Source organism: Panthera uncia, chromosome E1, assembly GCF_023721935.1.
Source record: "Panthera uncia isolate 11264 chromosome E1, Puncia_PCG_1.0, whole genome shotgun sequence".
Taxonomy (NCBI): Eukaryota; Metazoa; Chordata; class Mammalia; order Carnivora; family Felidae; genus Panthera; species Panthera uncia.
In genome coordinates this window covers 46004024-46019375 of record NC_064814.1, presented here as the reverse complement: position 1 = coordinate 46019375, position 15352 = coordinate 46004024, and the positions used below count along the sequence as shown (strand labels likewise).

The following is a 15352-nucleotide window of genomic DNA, read 5'->3' as shown; positions in this document are numbered from 1 at the left end:
GGTTGAAGGAAGTTTCCCTTCAGCTTGGCTTATGTGGAAGAGGCTTATGACTTCTGACTCAACACTTTCATTGTTTATTTCTTATTATGACTACATCAGACTTAAAAGTATTCTCCTTGTCATTTTTCCCCCACATGCCACTCCAATCCTGTATTACTTGGTGACTCTGTGGTAGCTCTGTGAGGAGGACTGCTTCTCCAGCATCAGCGTCAAGGTCAGCTACCAACTCCAGACCTCAGAGAGCCAGAGGGACCATCCCCACCCTGTTTTGGACCTCTACACTGAGCCCTTCACCATCTTCCAGGTGATGCAGCGAGGCGAGACTCCTGGGAGCCATCCCCCAAAAAGTACCTGTTCCTCTAACTTTAAAGAATGTTAAAGTTAGGAGTACCCTCAGACAGTATTTGGGCCCATTGCTGTTTAAACGGGGGAAACTGAGTTCCTGAGATGGTGTTCATTTGCCCAGGGCCTTACTGGTGGGTAACACAAGTCTCCAAACCACATGCAAGGTCAGTTCCTTTATGTTCACAGAAAACATGCTTGCTACATATTTAATGATGCATAGGAATTTGTTGTCCGACTAGGCAAGGGTCTCTGGTGATAGTGTGGTGGGGGTCCTGTGTGGAGTCTGGACTGGGCCAACCTGCTCCTTCCTGTAGATAGGATGCTCTTTAGTGCATCTGCCTACCCAGGCCCTGACCTCGGCCTTCAGGCTGAATGTCTGATCTACCCAGAAACTTGGTGAGTGTCTGTCACAAGAAGCTTCTCTCATAACTCAGAGAAGTCAGAGGGAAAAAGAAACAAATTTCTTTTTTTTATATATATATTTATTTATTTTGAGAGAGAGAGAGAAAGTACAAGTGGTGGAGGGGCAGAGAGAAAGGGAGAGAGAGAATCCCAAGCAGGGTCTGGGCTAGCAGCGCAGTCCCCACCCTGGGGCTCGATCTCACAAACCGTGAGATCATGACCTGAGCTGAAACCAAGAGTTGGATGCTTAACTGACTGAGCCACCCAGGCACCCCTCAAATTTCTTGATTCTTTGATATATAGGGTGATTTGGTTCTCCATACCCTGGCCCCCATTGGTATTCTGTCAGTCTTCATTTAGAGGGTCTTATGGCATATAGAAAAATCAGCAAGATCAAAGTGACAACATACACATTTAAAATAATAATTACAGTCAGTTGGAATGAAAAGGAAAAGCCGCCAAAAGCAGTTCATACTGACATAGAAAATCTTCAGGTAGCATACATATATTTCCAGGTAATCATAGGACACTCATGACTGTCTAATATTTTTACAACAATGCTCTATATAAATTAAATAAATATTTGGCTTAAGTTTTGGCCAGTATCCAATGAATCAGTCACAAACAGTGAATAGAAATAAGAGAATAATATAACTAGGGTGACTCTTTCCATTGCTCTTCTGCCCAGGAAGGAGAATCAGCCTCCCTATGAGCAAAGATTGTCATCTTAATTCTTTCAGGCAAGAAATTTTATCTTAAATTTATAATAGTATATTTATTTTGTAAATAATTTTTAAAATTTTGGTATTGACAGAATAGATGATTCAGGAAAGATTAGGAGAACTAATGTAACAAAATTTCATGAATAAGTAGATTATAATTAATTATATACATTCTGTTTTTCAAAACCTTTTTATTTTGAAATATTTGGCTTGCTAAAAAATGAAAGAATAGTCCAAAAAATTCCCATGCATTCTTTATCTAGATTCCCCCAAAGTTACCATTTTGATATTTTATCGTATTTGCTTTATCATTCTCTTATTATATATATATATATATATATATATATATATACACACACACACACATATACATATATACACACATACATATACATATATATGTGAATATATACGTGTCACACATCCATATATGTGTGCATATATACAATGTATACATATCACATATACATATATGTGTATATATACATATCACACATTCCATATATGTATGTGTATGTATATATATCACACGTTTATATTTTGTAACCATTTGAGAGTAAGTTACAAAGTTACAGATAGGATGCCTCTTAAACCCCAATACTTCAGTATATATTTCCTAAAAAACAAGGACATTCTCTTATAAAACCACAGTATGAAGATCAAAATCAGGAAACTAACAATGATAAAATGCTCTTATGTAATGTATAAACTTATTCAGATATCACCAGTTGTCCTATTAGTGTCCTATATGGCAAAAGAAAACAATTTTTTTTTTTTCTGGCCCAAGATCATTCATTACATTTTTTTTTTTTTAATTTTTTTTTCAACGTTTTTTATTTATTTTTGGGACAGAGAGAGACAGAGCATGAACGGGGGAGGGGCAGAGAGAGAGGGAGACACAGAATCGGAAACAGGCTCCAGGCTCCGAGCCATCAGCCCAGAGCCTGACGCGGGGCTCGAACCCACGGACCGCGAGATCGTGATCTGGCTGAAGTCGGACGCTTAACCGACTGCGCCACCCAGGCGCCCCTCATTACATTTTTTTATTACTCATCTTTTTTTAGTCTCCTCCTCTGCAATAGTTTCTCGGTCTGTCTCACCATTTTTCAATGGTACAGGCCAATTATTTTGTAGAATATGTTTCCTCATGATTACATTCAGGTTATGCATTTTTGACAGGAGTATCACAGAAGTGAAGTTGTGTCCTAAGTGCACAGCATAGGAGGTACAACATGCTGATCTGTCCCTTTCTGGTACTATTTCCCTTTGTAATTAATAAGTATCTTTAAACTTTTTTTTTTTAACGTTTATTTACTTTTGAGAAAGAGAGAGACAGAGAGTGAGTGGGGGAGGGGCAGAGAGAGAGGGAGAACACAGAATCTGAAGCAGGCTCTAGGCTCTGAGCTGTCAGCGCAGAGCCCAATGCAGGGCTCGAACCCACGAACTGTGAGATCATGACCTGAGCTGAAGTCAGATGCTTAACTGACTGAGCCATCCAGGCGCCCCTAACAAAGAGATTTAAAAAAAAAAATTTATTCCACTAATGAAATGGGTGAGGAGAAATTATTTGGTGTTAGCTTAGGCACATAGATGTTTCCAAAGAATGAGTTCTAGCTGGGAGCTTAGATGCTTTAATCCTGCTCTCTCTCACTGGGGCTGGGTGAAAAAGCAGGCTACTTGGCTATATTAAAAGCAAAACTAAAAAAAACCTGCCTCAGACTGTTAAGCTAGCCAGATAGAACTCCAAGATCTGACTTCTTCAAACCAATCTCCCTCCTCTGGGAAGTAAGTTCCCTTTCTAGCTTCGGGCTCCCATTCCAGCTCCAGGCCATGGTAACATTCCTTGCAGAAAGCTACTGAGGTGGTCACTGGCTGCTGGGGAGATAAACACAGAGATTCTCCAGTTAAGGAGCTGGCTGTTTCCTTCATAATAAAAAAATAGATCCAGCTCCTTTAGAAAATTTGATTTTTTAACTTAACTAGGGCTGTTCACCTTGCCTGGGCCTTTTGGACCCAGGCAAATTAGGTAACTTTCCAAATGATTTTGTTTTAGTATAGGCAAAATTACAAGGGGAATATTTATCCTACAGAGAAGACTAGTCATGGGGACAAGAACCTCACAGGACTGGACCTCACAATATTTGGGTTAGGTGTCCCCCCATTCCTGCTCCTGCTGTTCCTGCCTCTACTTAAAAGGACTAAGGAAGCTTTTTTTCTCTTAGGTTTTCCTCCCTAAAATGTTCAGATTAGTGAGTTGTGAGCAAGCCTGCTGCTTAATTCCCATGATATAAATGTGACAGGCACCCCCCCATTCCATGAAGGTCCCCCCATTTTTCACCTTGGCCAGAGGCCTAAATCCCGGTGTACCTTTGTTGTAAGACCAAGCACACTCCGTACCCCTGACAGGTCAAGGAATGTCACAGTCACAGCTCTCTTGGCCAAGTGGGTACAACCCCAGTCTGTTGGCCTTCACGTCCTTCTACCTGCACTTCTCAGAGTCTAAGGAAGGAGAGGTATGTCCTACGGAGAAGATTAAGAGGCAAAGCTCCCAGGGATGGTGGTGTCCCTGGTCTGACCCCTGCCTCTCTCTGTTTGGTTATAGCTGCCCTATGAGAAGAACTGCATGAATAAGCTGTTTTGTGTTGCTGACTTACAGATGGCCATCACCACCTCTCAGTGAGTTGTCAACTGCAACTAACTTTCTCCTGAAGGTGTACCCGGCAAACCCCTCATCAAAATTTGACTTTTCCTCATGACCCACAAAGGGCTTTGAATCTATTACCTCATTGGGTCCTCAGCCACACCATGAGGGAGGCAAGAGATTTGTATTTCTGTCTTATAGATTATGGAACAGACTCAGTAGCTGAGGGACTGTGTGGGATCACAGAGCTCATTTGGTGGACTTGAACCCAGGTCTCTGACACCCTGGACACTGCTATTTTCATACCCTAGTGTTTCTTGCTCCTAGGACTACCCCAGGTAGAGGTAGCCTCTTCCTGGGCTCACCTCTTAACCCAATTACTTAACTAATTCATTAAATATTTATGGAGCATCTCCTCTGTGCCAGGCACTCTACATGCTGGAGATACGTCAGCAAACAACATAGACAAAACAGCCTTGCCCTCCTGGTGTTTTAGGAGGAGAAGATAGTAGGTACATTTTATGTTGATGAGATGTACTATGAAGAAAAGGCAGGGAAGGCGGGAGAAAGTGCCGGGTGGGGGTGGATTGAAGTTTTGGAGTGGTCAGGAAAGGGCTCACTTTGGTGACATTTTGGTACACACAGGAGGGGAATGAACTCTGTGGGTGTCTGCAGGGAGAGCAGCTGCAAATTCCCTGAGATGGGAGCATACCTGGAGGTGGGAGGAATGGCCAGGACACCAGTGTGGTTGCAGTAGAATGAGGGAGAGGTAATGTGGGGGCAGGGAGAAAGGTTATATGGGACTTCTGAGGCCCTGCATAAGGGCTTTTATTGTGAACTGGGAAGCCAGACGAATGACAGGATCTTGCATTTTAACAGGCTTATTCTTGCTGCTGTGTGGTAGACTGCAGGAACAAAGGTGTAAGCAGGGAGATAGTAAGGATCTATTATAATAACTCAGGTGAGAAGCGATGGTGACTTGGGCCAAAGTGGTAGCAGGAAAGTGCCTATATTTTGAAGTTAGAGCCCACAGGACTTGATGACAGATTGGATCAGGGGAGTAAGAGAAAAAGAAGGGTCTACGGCAGCTTCCATGGTTTCATCCTGAACATCTAGATTTGTGCTGTCCAATACAGTAGCCACTAGTCACATTTAACTATTTAAATTAATTAAAATTAAGTAAAATTAAAATTTTAGTTCCTCAGTTGAACTAGGCACATTTCAAGGGCTCAACACCCACATATGGCCAGTGATATTGAATAGCACAGATATAGACTATTTCCATTACTGCGAAAGTTCCCTTGGATCACACTGAACTCCACAATAATGGCGATGCCAAGAACTGAACTGGGGAAGCCTTTAGAAGACTGATTTTGGAAGGCAGGATGGAGAGAAAGAGATAAGGAGTTTGACTTTGGACACGTGACGGTCTTAAAATGCCCTTCCTGGCTAGTAGTGCTGCACACATAACATGGCACTGATGGCCCATTGGCCGGAGTTGGCATCTGGGTGGAAGAACGCTGTTGCCTGAGTCCTGGTAAGCCTTTTCATAGACATTTGTAGGAATTGTGGATGGCTTAGCGTGGCCCATCCCAATTGCTAAGGATCCAGTTCAAGACTTCTGAGTGTTTTGGAATCCAGCCTAATAAACAGATGCAGCTGTTTCCAACAGGAATTAATTACAGCCAAGAACTTCCCTCCCAGCCAACTCCTTGGGATATATATAGCACACACAGCTGGCCCTACATCACCCCCTAGTGTGAATAGTAAGCAGTCTTTTCTTTTTTCAAAAAGTATGATTGAGTCTAATCCTTAGTTAGCATCCAAATGTTTCAGGGGTTTCAACCTTTTTATGGACATGGATCTCCTAAAGAATCGAAGGAAAAAGCTAGAAGATGACATGGGCATAAAACATAAGTGTTTGCATTTGGGGCCCTCTGAAACTGCCCCTGGCCCTCAGGTTAAGAACCCCTGTGAAATAGAACAGTGGCTCTCAGATCTCTCTCGTGGGCTCTAGAACAGTATAGCCAACTGATGTTTCAACATCTCTACCTTGTTATGCCATAGGCACCTCTCTTTATATCCCTGCCTGAACTCATCTGTCAGCTGCCACCCTCTGGTCTTCCTCCAGTGTTCTCTCCCTCACGAATAGGACCACTTGGTCATCCAGTGTGAAAATTCAGGGCTCATCCTTGACTCCTCTCTCTGCTGCTCTGGTTACAAGCGTGGCCTTACCATATCTGGTTTCTATCCCTTCTCTCTATCCCCGCTACTACTGTATTACATCAGGCATTTGCCATCTCTTTTTTTTTTTTTTTTTAATTTTGTAAAATGTTTATCTTTGAAGGAGAGAGGCAGAGTGTGAGTGGGAGAGGGGCAGAGAGTGAGGGAGACACAGAATCCGAAGCAAGTTCCAGGCTCTGAGCTGTCAGCACAGAGCCCGACGTGGGGCTCCAACCCATGAACCAGGAGATCATGACCTGAACCGAAGTTGGATGCTTAACCATCTGGGGCGCCCAGGTGTCCCAGGCATTTGCCATCTCTTCAATGGATTTCCACAGCAGGCTCTAGTTGTCTCCACACCCTCTCTCCTGCTAATCAATCTATCCTCTTCTCAGTTCTGATAAAACAAAAAGAATACTACCACAACAACAAAACACATGTCACAATACTTCCCAGAGCTTCATATTCTGTTTTTGAACAGATTTCCCAGGTGGCTAGGAAATTTTCCTTATATTGCTAATGTGTTCTCCTGCAGATCTTGGTTATGGATAGTGGTTCTATACTCTGGGGCCCCACAGCACCTCAGTGGACTGAAGGAAGCTCTCACAAATCCCAAGTCTTCTCAAGTCTGAACAGACTGTTTTAAACCATACATTTAACCAACTGAGCCACCTAGACGCCCCAGTATTGAGCAGAGTATCTGGCACAGAGAAAGTACTCCATAGCATATATGAAATGGATGAATTTGTGTAATGAAGTACCTTGCTTAGGGTTGCAGTGAATTAGCAGTAGAAAGAGTATTATAATTTTCCCAACCCCCTTTTGAGACTGTTAGACCTCAGGCAAATTAGACTCTCTTGGCTTCTGTTTCCTTTTCTATGAAATGGGCAGTAACCATACTATTTTATACAGTTATTACGAGGATTAATTGATGATGTGAAGCATCGAGCACAGTCCCTGCCATATAGTAAGCACCAAATAATGGGAAGCATTATCACCGTCTCACATAGCAACTGAGGGGGTACAGCAGTCCAGGTGTTTGCTTATGTTGAGGGGGAAGAAAATCTAGGCTAAATGTATCCTTTAGGCAATTTAAGAAGTTAGTTAAGATTGTGCTATTGTATTGCATTGAGGTTTTTACAGATCAAATAAATTGGTAACATGTATCTATTTGCCTACTGCTGTGCAGGCAGGAATTGGTGGTGGGTCTCACAAAGGAGCTGACTCTGAACATTAACCTAACTAACTCTGGGGAAGATTCCTACATGACGAGCATGGCTTTGAATTACCCCAGAAACTTACAGTTTAAGAGGATACAGAAGGTAACTACGATGGCAGTTTTGGAAACATACACTCATGGCTGTCCCTTCCTGTACACCGGCTTTTTTTATGGCAACCTCTGAACTGGTCTCCCTGCCTCCAGTCTCATCCAGGCCCATCCAATAAACTAGATGGATCCCCTCCAGTCCAACTGCATGCTGTGCTATGGGTTCAGTCGTGCTATTCTCTGCCTAAAGAGCCACCAGTGATGCCGTTCTGCAGTCACTCCTTGCCTGCAGCCTTTCTTAACCAGGGTTCTGAGAGGAAAATATTTTCTAAGTTAGCTGGGAAAGTAAAAGTCTGCCCTGCCATTCATCAACCTGGGATCACAGACTCAAAGCCAGCTGCAAGATACTAGGAAACAATAATTCTCCCAAGGACATCCTGCAGCTGTGAAGTAACGCTGAAAAGTGTTCTCTAAAATCATAGGCAATCAGAGACTTTGCTGCTTGAAGTTATATCTGTAATTATGAAACCATCTCACTCTTGATTGGATATGTCACTTTGAAGAGAAGCTTTCATCTGAGGTACAGCGCTTCAGACAAAGCATTCTGGACACAACTTTACAAATCCACCCTAATAGTTTCCAAGGAAGGGGTCCCTGGGTCTGGCCCTGCTTCACTTAGTAGAGCCTGTCAAACCTCTGCTTTACTTATATTTCACCTGAACTGTACCCTTCCCCGGAATCCTTTAACTGTCTTTGCTTTTGTTTGGTGAGACAGACATACCCTGGTGCAGTTTTCCTCATTGTAAGCAATCATTAAACCTGCCTTTGTCAAACTACAGGTTTGTCCCGGGGGTCTTAGGCTATTTGAGCTAGGATAGCATCGATTACCTGAAAATAATGAAATTATCTCATAAGCTTCTTGAGTGGAAGTGATGTTGCACTACCCTTGGGAGAATTAAGAAAATTGTCCATGAACTCACCTTCTGTATTCAGTGGTCTAGATGAAGATCCATGGTTGAGAAAGGCTCCGTGGCAGTGCTTGGCTCATGCTAGCCTTCCAGCCCATCTCAGGATATTAAGTTTGCATTGGTCCAAGGCCCAGTTCAAATGCCTCGCTACCAATGAAGACTTCACAGATTCCTTCCTCCTTGTTGGATTTCACCTCTTTGATACTGTTTTTCAGTGGCAGATCAGGGACTCCCTTCACAGCTTTACAGAACCACTCCCTGGGCCTTGTATTTAAATTCCTCAACTACCTACTACTGATCCCTTTTGCCCAGCTTGTGAGGAAGACAGAGACCAAATCTGATTTGTGTCCTGAGCTCCTGGCAGATAAAGCCTGAGCTCTGGCATGTAGAAAATCAGTGAATATGTGAATTGGTATGAGGCAACTGCTTCCTTTTTTGCTCTTTAAGAACAGGGTCTTTTCTGTGTTAACAGCCTCCTTCTCCAGACATTTGGTGTGATGACCCTAAGCCAACTGCTTCTGTGCTGGTCATGAACTGCAAGATTGGTCACCCTATACTCAGGAGGTCGTCTGTGAGTCTGTTTTGGTCAGCTGACTCTTCTAACTTGGACTTGGTGTCTCTCACGTTCCCGGTCTCATCTGAATCTCTTAGTTGTGGTCTCCACACTGTACTGTAATCAATCCCTTCAGCAGAGCTTAGAGCTGCCAAGTTTGCTCTCAAAGTAGGGAGTGGTGGGGTGGGAGATATAGCCGCAAACTGCTGGTTCACCCCCATTACAGCAGAGTGAAGTTGGGAGTAGTATGGGGAGAGCGGCAGACCCAGCGTTATTATTGTGAAGGGAGTCCCTGATCTGCCACTGATGATCTTTGTGCCGTGGGCAAGCTCTGAAGTGGTTTCCTCACCTGTACAGAAGGAATAATGCTGTCTGCCCAGCTTATTCCATATTGACATTGTGAGGCTTACATGGAATAATAGATGTGGAAGCATCCTGTGCTACAAAAATGTGAGGAATATGAATTGCTTCCCAGGTCTGTTTAGTTAGTAGGAAGCAATCAGAATTGAGGGTGGTATAGAGAGGAACCACGTGACTTTTTTTTTTTTTTTTTTAATAGGCAATCTTTTCAGTAATTTGGCAGCTAGAAGAGAATGCCTTTCCAAACAGGACAGCCAGTATCACTGTGACAGCCACCAAGTAAGTACTGTCTGTGTCAGAGCAGGTCCAGGCTGTGGCCCTGGAAGAAGTCTCCATCCCGTGCATGTGTGTTAAGAGTTATGGCTCCCTCGCTGCTCAGGAAGAGCCTCAGTGAACCCACAAAAAGAACCTATGCTGCTGCAGTGACCTGGCTTTCCCTTCTTGCTATCAGAAACATTGAAAACCTTCTTTTAGTGACACACAAAGCAAAACTATGGTACAGTCTGGTAAATGAGCCTTGGACGCAAGTTCTAATTCTGGTTCACTTAACTTTGGAGAAGTTCTGTCATCTGCAAAACTTCTATGTTTGGGGGTGTAGGGTATAGTGTTAGGGAAGGGTTCGCAAATGGGGATGATTCTGCCCCTCAGGGGCAGTGCCTGAAAACATTTCTGGTTGCCACAACCTGGAGTAGGGGGTGGAGGGTGCTACTGCTGTCTAGTGGGGAGAGGCCAGGGATGCTGCTAAACATCATACAGGAGGATAGCTTCTCACAAAAAACTGTCTGGCCCAAAATGTCAATATTGTCAAGGTTGAGAAACTCTTTTAAAATCAGTGTTTCTCCAAGTATGGTCTTCTGCACTTAATTACTTATCTTCAAGAGTCTTTTCTTACCTGACCCTCACTGACCCGGAGAAGCCAAGGTATGTAAGTAGCTGTGTACAAAGCAGGTGTGCTGTCAACTGACACTCTTATTTCCTAGTTTCAATGGAAAACAGTCTTTGGTCACAAAGACCCAGAGCCTTCAGTTCAAGCATGCCTTCATTGCAGTTCTTCCCAAGTAAGTACTTCCGAGGGGCCAACACCTGCAGGAATTCTCTCTTGTGGGAACTGGTGGTCGGGGTGGATGTGGGCCTTGTCTTTCACTGATAGGAGGCTGCTTAAAGCCCAGGCTCCCACTGATCTCTGGGGCACTAACAGTTGGGTCCTAGAAACACCATGGTAGTAACCAAAGGGGGAGCAGTGCCTGCTGGTCTTGCTACAAAAGTTATTGACGTAATGCTAAGGAGGGAAGAGAGGAGCTGTGGCATTGAGAAATAAGGAAAGAGAAAAGTAAGGCCACTCTGAGGAATGATAATTAGACACACACAGAACCAGCCCTAATATACAGAATTCAAATATCCTACCTGATCCCAGCTGCCCTACTGACACTCTACATTTTGATATTCAGCTTTGATTCATCTTAAGGATCTGGTACCCTCTTTCTTAGTGTATACAGTTGGTAGCATTCAGGCTCCTTTGAAAGAAGGGGGCCTTGAGGCCTAACAAATATCGTCTCAATTGCAGACCGTCAGTGATATACATGAACACAAGCCAGGGGCTTTCCGTCTACAAAGAATTCTTCTTCAGTGTAAGTGCTTAGTGCCTATAATTGCAAAGTTACAGGTGGCAAAACACCAGTTTGATTTCCCACGCTCTGATTTTATTTTGCAGATACATGGGGAAAATCTCTTTGGAGCCGAATTCCAGCTGCAAATTTGTGTTCCAATCAAATTACAAGATCTCCAGATTATAAGAGTGAAAAGCCTGACAAAAATTCAGGTACTTAGAGGCATTTCTTTATCACGATCACACGTCTTTTCAAAGTGACTATGGATTCTCAAAGGTATGAAACCAGAGTTCTAGAAAAGGAGTAAAAACATGTTTAGTTAGCCTGGGAACACATTGCCAAAGTCATGTTCACAAGAAATATCAACCATTCAGCTCTTAAAGCAACACTTCTGTTTTCCTCCCCTTGATGAAAAATAAGCAAAAATTCAAACCTTTTTAATACCCATGGAGATACTTACTTTCCCTCTGAAACTGATAAATTCTGCTTCTCTTTGTGACTGGCAAATGAGCTTGATAAACATGAGATATTTCTTGCACTTCTCCCTATAAATTTACCATCTTCCTTTCCTCCCTCCAGTCTATTTCTGCTTTGCTACAGCCTCTTTACTCTCAGTTGACTCTTCATCTGTAGTATGGTTCCCTTATGGTACCTACAGCCACAGGCTCTCATCAGTATGAAAGTTGAGGTCTTTGGCTTTCCTTAGTTACTTATTTATTTATTCAGCTCAAGGTACATGAAATGTCAAGGCTCAGAAATGAATATATGGAAAGGCATTTATAGAATGGACTCTGCTGACAGAAAGAGGACTTCTAAATTGTAATCACTTGTTCCCATGTATAGTTTATTTTTAAAGAACATTTGTTAACTTCAGAAACATTTTAGTTTCTACTAGGAAACAAAATTCTTGTTTCAAAAGTTGATTAGAAACATTTAGAATGGGAAATCCACCCTGCTCTGGGGATGAAGGCTGAAAACAGCATCAAGGGCTTTAAGACCAGTACCCTCTCAGTTTGGGCCTGTAAGGCATGTCTGGCTTACTTAAATAGACTGTGTTGGCAGAGCAGGTCAGTGGCAGACCTGAAATTCAGCATTGTCCTATAGAAATGCTGGATCTTTCTCTTCATTTGCTTCATGGCGGGGGTGTTACATTTAATCTTGAAGGTCATCTGTTTCAGAATCTTATCTGTGAGGTAATGGAGCCAGAGCACATTATTATAAGGGTGATATTCACCCCAGCAGTTGTTGTTCTCCTTCCTCATTAGCCTGTAGATCTCAAACTGGTAGTCACCTTCACCTGTAAATAGGTCCTCATCCATGGAAATGTCACAGAACACCACGATCCCATCCCGTTCCAACCGTGACAGGGTGTAGTCAATGATATTGACTTGTAGTCCACGGGTGGGGATAGTGCTCGTGTTCCCGTTGAGGGTATACTGGAGCTCTTTGAGGCTGGTTTTCTTTAAGAGCACATTCCCCCAGTGTAAGTCTCGGTGCTCAAAGTGCAGTGATGCCTCGGCCACTGCGAGAGATGCTGTGATCTGGTGTAGAATGCTCTTTGCAGTAGCCATGGAGGACAACTTCGTTCTCATTTGCTCTAAGTCAATCCCTCCAAACTCAAATTCCAGCACAATGAAGAGCTGGTCTTCCTCAAAAAAGTCAGGCCGGTCATTTGCAGACCCTTTAGTTGAGTTATAATGGTCCCAGGCTCTGAGGAGCAAGGGAGGGTAAGATCCTTGAACACAGTGCACCGAATTCAAACCAATAAAGCCTTCTGTACGGTTGTGTACCTCATCAGACAAAAGGCTCAACTCTTTGGAGATGATGATCTCCGGCAGAATTTCCTCAAAAGTTTTCTGATGGGCTCCGTTGACCAAATCTGGTCCTTCAATAGCAATGATTTTTAGGGCAACAGGTGTGTGATTAACAATTGTTTGAAACACTTCACCAAACACCCCTTCTCCAATCTTCTGACAGCATTCCAATTTTTCTGTGGAAAGGCAATTGCTAAAGGGGATAGGGCCCTCCTGATTGCATTCCCCGTAAACCTTTTCAGCATCTGATACCTTTTTGTCTGTGACACCTAGTGTCTTAAACGGGGTTAGCAAATACATGGAAGAGCAGTTCCAAGGAGACACAGCACTATTTGTTCTGTTCGTAACAGGAGGGTTTGGATATTCAGAGATGAGGGACTCAGAGAGAGAACTGGCAACGGTGTAGCTACTGCATACTTCCGACACGGCGGTCACCATCTTCTTCTTGTGGAAACTGAAGGAAGCCCTGGCTTTGGTCCAAGAGGCATTCTGTAAATGAGTCAGGTCCTGGGTGAGGGATGAGTCTTTTTCCCTCTTTTGGTCCCTCTTAAACTGGTGGTAATGGAGAAGGGAGGTTTCTACTGTTTCCTGCAGCTTCCTTTTTCGACTAGGCCCAGTTCTCTCAGGCCTGTTGATTTCCCCAGGTACAATACAGCCCTTGCAACCATCCGCCTCCTCGGAGTCTATCTGGGCAGCCCCTTGAGACCCAATCTGTTGACAACAGTCCTGGTCTGTGGCCCTCTTCTTACCAATGCTTGAAAAACCTGGCCTCTCCAGCCTCTTCCCCCTCTGTTCCATTTCACAGCAAGACTCCCTCATATTCCTCCCAACTGCCCCACTCTCAGAATCCTCAGGGTTTCCAGAGTCCGTGACACTAAAGAGAGCTGACCTGAGGTTGGCATGGGCTTGGTGGGCCAACCTAGTGAACCTGCCTCCTCCTGTTGCTGCCTCCTGGAGGCGGTGGAGGGATGCTGGGTCCAGGGAGGCTGCTGGGAGGTGTAAGCCACTCGGAACTTCAGAGGCTGCATCCAAAGAGGCGGCGGGGCCGGTCCCGAGGACACTGTCTCCTGGCGCTGGGAGGCCGGGGCCAGGAGAGGCCAGACTGCTGAACAGGGAGGCACTGGTGCCCAGCTCGCCGCCGTCCCCGGGCCGGCTGCATGCACTGAGGTCCGGGCTCAGTAGGCACGGGTTGCCGTTAGAGAAGGGCGGCGGTTCGAGCGGCCCGCAGGGGGTGCTGCAGTTCTGCGGAGGCCGAGCTCGCAGCCTCAGGCGTCTTGGGGTCACGATCAGACTCGGCCGGTCCTCGGAGACTCGACCGCCAGGGCCCCTCCGCCGTCGACCCACCGGAAAGCCGAGGAAGTCTGGGTCGTCGGGATCGTCGGAAGCGATAGAGCGCGAGGGGCCGCCGCTGCTGGCGTCGCTGCTACTGCTGCTGCTGAATAAACGCTTCCGGTCTTTCGGCGGGAACCACTGCGCCGCTGCCCTGCCGGGTCGCCGCCGCGGCCCCCCGCCGCCCGCAGCCCCATACGTTCGGAAGAGCCGATTCCCAGGTCGCGGGAGCGACGCCGCCATCGTCGGCACCCGCCCAGAGGTTCAAATGCAAACACCGCGAGACTTCCTGAAGGCAGAAGCGCTCGCCAGCTAGACTGCTGGGTCCTAGCGTCCGGCCATGCGCATGCGCATCACGATGGGTCTCGCCGGGGCTGGGAGAGGGCGGATAACTGATACTTTGGCGTCCTCATATCCGCCGTGGAATGGCTCTCGTTTCAGGACCACACTCTGTGCAGCCAGACTCAGGTGGAAAGGTGCGGGAGCGATCCTGTTCAGGTGAGCGCGGCCTTCCCGAGAGGCCGAGGGAGGGAAGAAGTGCTTGAAGCGGGTGACGTGAGAGGTCCGATGCTCCTTTCCCCGACGTTTACTCCTGAAAACGTATGCAGGGCGGCCTCAAGTCGCTCCTTAGCCTCTTCCCTGGGTAACGTTAGCCATATCTGTGGCTTTGCTTGAGCCAAGGTGAGGGCTGAAACTGTATACACGTCTATTCTGGTATCTTAAGGTGCCCTGCGTGCTAAGTGTTAAAGCTTTCATCTTTTGCACTCAAAAAGGGATTGTGCTAATTATAACCAGAGTTTCCTTTTCAGCATGGGAAGAAATGGCATTCAGTGAGCTGTGTCATCACTTCAAATAAGGAAAATGTAACGGTGGCTGCAGAGCTCTACTTGAGTCAATTTCAGCAGGTACTTGAGATGGTGAAATGCTCCAGATTTGACTCACTTGTTCCTCACGTGCATCTCCTATCTTTCGGAGAAAAATTAAGGGCATCTCAAATGTAACATGTCCAAAACAGGTGTCTCGATCTACTTTTTGCCTCAATCTGTTCTTTACTCAATTACTTGGGGTAACTTAGTAGGGTAACTTACTCTAGTTATTTATTTTAGGAAATACTTGTGACT

General features: G+C 45.1%; 2 protein-coding genes across 2 annotated transcripts in view; one reads left to right on the top strand and one right to left on the bottom strand.

The window, feature by feature from the left end:
- ITGAE (integrin subunit alpha E) overlaps positions 1–15352 on the top strand; it is a gene marked incomplete at its 5' end in the record, with an annotated part of 54782 nt that overhangs the window by 24594 nt on the left and 14836 nt on the right. The window contains 10 exon segments of the mRNA XM_049635348.1: positions 176–304; positions 4072–4145; positions 7523–7655; positions 9041–9139; positions 9681–9760; positions 10462–10539; positions 11046–11109; positions 11193–11300; positions 14673–14729; positions 15041–15136. Of these exon segments, the coding sequence (XP_049491305.1) occupies positions 176–304; positions 4072–4145; positions 7523–7655; positions 9041–9139; positions 9681–9760; positions 10462–10539; positions 11046–11109; positions 11193–11300; positions 14673–14729; positions 15041–15136 (918 nt within the window).
- HASPIN (histone H3 associated protein kinase) lies at positions 11786–14503 on the bottom strand. Its single transcript, XM_049636829.1, has one exon. It carries the CDS (start codon positions 14472–14474, stop codon positions 12126–12128), a length of 2349 nt encoding a protein of 782 aa, XP_049492786.1. The 5' UTR covers positions 14475–14503; the 3' UTR covers positions 11786–12125.

Excerpts from the sequence above, each read along its gene's own strand:
- HASPIN (XM_049636829.1), bottom strand. The coding sequence starts at position 14,474 with ATGGCGGCGTCGCTCCCGCGACCTGGGAATCGGCTCTTCCGAACGTAT.